This window comes from Trichinella spiralis (assembly GCF_000181795.1).
Source record: "Trichinella spiralis strain ISS 195 chromosome Unknown Scfld6056, whole genome shotgun sequence".
In the NCBI taxonomy this organism is placed as follows: domain Eukaryota; kingdom Metazoa; phylum Nematoda; class Enoplea; order Trichinellida; family Trichinellidae; genus Trichinella; species Trichinella spiralis.
Genome location: NW_003532995.1, coordinates 1 through 2,028, shown reverse-complemented (window position 1 = coordinate 2,028; position 2,028 = coordinate 1). Strand labels below are relative to the sequence as shown.

Sequence of the window (2,028 nt, the reverse complement as noted above, 5' to 3'; positions counted from 1 at the left end):
GAATCTGCAGGCGTCTCGATCTTCAGCCCTCACTCGGATTTGCAGGTACATCTTCTCGATGTCGGCCTGCAACCCTACCCGAAGGCGGCGGAAGGAGAGAATTGCACGCAGCAGGTCAATCTGGAGATTCGGTCCCGCTTCCAACTGGCGGTTCAGTGTGATCCCCTTATACGGAGCGGCTCCATCGAACACCACTCGACATTTTCGCTCGTCGCCCGCCCCCTGGTAGACCGCGTGGTGGGGAAGGTACCACGTCCGCCCAAGCGGGCTTGCCTCCGGCGCAGGTTCCGCCCAGCCTTCGTCGAAGTACTGCTTCATGACTGAAGCGTACCGCAAGCGATCTTCTTCGCGTGTGCTCAGGCGCCGCTCTAATGCCAGGAGCCGGCGTCGGGCGTGAGAATAGTTGTTGGGGAGGGCCGGTCCACCGGGCACCCAGGGTAGGCCGACCGAGTACCTCCCCTCGTCCAGATGGAGTTCCTCCTCCAATTTCTTCATCGCCGCTGTTCCATCGGCAGCGGAGTCTTCGGTGGGTGTGATTCCCAGCGCCTCGATTTCCCAGAATCTCCGCAAAGCGTCGTCGTTGGAACCTTCGCCTTGTAGAAGGAAGACCCCGGCCTCCGAGGCCCGATTTCGGGCGGCTCTCCCGCACGTGATCCAGCCGAGGCGAGTCTCCACGGCCACTGATCCACCGGTCGCTCTTCGAATGCGACCGGTCACGAGTTCGTAATAGTAGTCTATGCCGACCAACACATCGACCACAAGCGGCTCTCTCCGCCGCTGACCCATTTCGGCCACGGCCCGTGCCGGTGTCCCCTCTGGGGACTCCGCCGGTGCCCTCTGGACCTCTCCGCAAACACGGGGAATTACTAGTGCCTGCACCAGAGTGCCAACGCCTCGACGGCCTGAGCTCTCGGCTGTTCCAAGCCGAAATTCTACCCGCCTCCATCGACGCTCCGGCCCTACACGACCTCCGAGTGTGGTGAGGCGACAACGTTCATGGGGCCCGGTGAGTCCGAGGACGTCTGCCACGTCCTTCCGGATGAAAGAGACCTCCGCCCCCGTGTCAAAGAGGCAATTTACTATCACATGATTCCCGTCCGGCCCATACGCTCGAGCGCGGACCGTTTGGAGACACCCCCCAGGGGGGCCTCGGGCAGCCAGGAGACCCTGGCGGGCCCGTTCGGACCTCGGCGACCGAGCTGACTCCGACCTCGGTGACGGGTGAAGTAATTTATGGTGCAGCTGGCGGCATCCGTCCTCTCCACAGGGTCGACCTCCTCGGCATCCTTTCGCCATATGCCCGGTCTCCAGACATCGAAAGCAGACTTCCTTGATCCGCACCATGTCTCTCCTCTTGGACAGGTCCGCCTGCAGGAACTTCTCACACTCTTCCGCCTTGTGCTCCCCACTACAGAACGGGCAGCCCTTGGCGGCGACCACTGCCAACGCCGCCGCAGTTGATCTGATGCGATCCCCATATCTCCGGTCGGAACGCGACGGTTTCGACGAGGGCGCCCGTTGTTCCGACTTCACTGCAGGTGGTTTCGCTTCTTCTCCATTCGACTTGGCGAGCAGATTCGCCTGCCACTGAGCGAATTCCAAAAACTTCTGCAGGTTGTCCTCTTCTTCGGCTGCATCCGGTCCGATGTTGGTGTCCCAGGCCCTTATCAACGCCGGGGGAAATTTGTCCAGCAACATCGGCATCAGGACCTCGCTTGCGGGGAGACGGCCGGCGAATGGATCTCTATCCAGAGCAGTGAGACAACGCAGATGTTTAGTCACTTCGTCCACCAGGGACTGGATGCCCCGCGCCGACATCTCGCGGCACGCTGGCTCCCTCCATAGGGCAGCCAAATGCTCGCGTATCACTTGTCTCGGTCGACCGAAACGCTTCTTCAAAATGTCCACGGCCTGGGGGTAATTCTCTGGAGTGAGCGGGATGCCTTCATGGCGTTCCTCGCCGTCCCTTCGGTGTTGGACAACAAGTAGTGAACTTGGTGGCGTTGTCCAAGTCATTCCGTTTGTGTA

General features: G+C 61.0%; 1 protein-coding gene across 1 annotated transcript; it reads left to right on the top strand.

Annotated features, from left to right (window-relative positions):
* The first annotated feature begins 371 nt into the window (after positions 1-371).
* Tsp_14463 (conserved hypothetical protein) lies at positions 372-983 on the top strand. Its single transcript, XM_003366397.1, is given in 3 exon segments — positions 372-530; positions 560-723; positions 734-983. The coding sequence occupies 3 exon segments, from the start codon at positions 372-374 to the stop codon at positions 981-983; spliced, it is 573 nt and encodes a 190-aa protein (XP_003366445.1).
* Positions 984-2,028: the final 1,045 nt, after the last annotated feature.

Bases quoted from the DNA above. Each gene is read 5' to 3' on its own strand.
- Tsp_14463 (XM_003366397.1), top strand. From the start codon at position 372: ATGCCAGGAGCCGGCGTCGGGCGTGAGAATAGTTGTTGGGGAGGGCCG. The intron at 531-559 runs GTGTGATTCCCA...TCGATTTCCCAG, and splicing joins GGCAGCGGAGTCTTCGGTGG to AATCTCCGCAAAGCGTCGTC.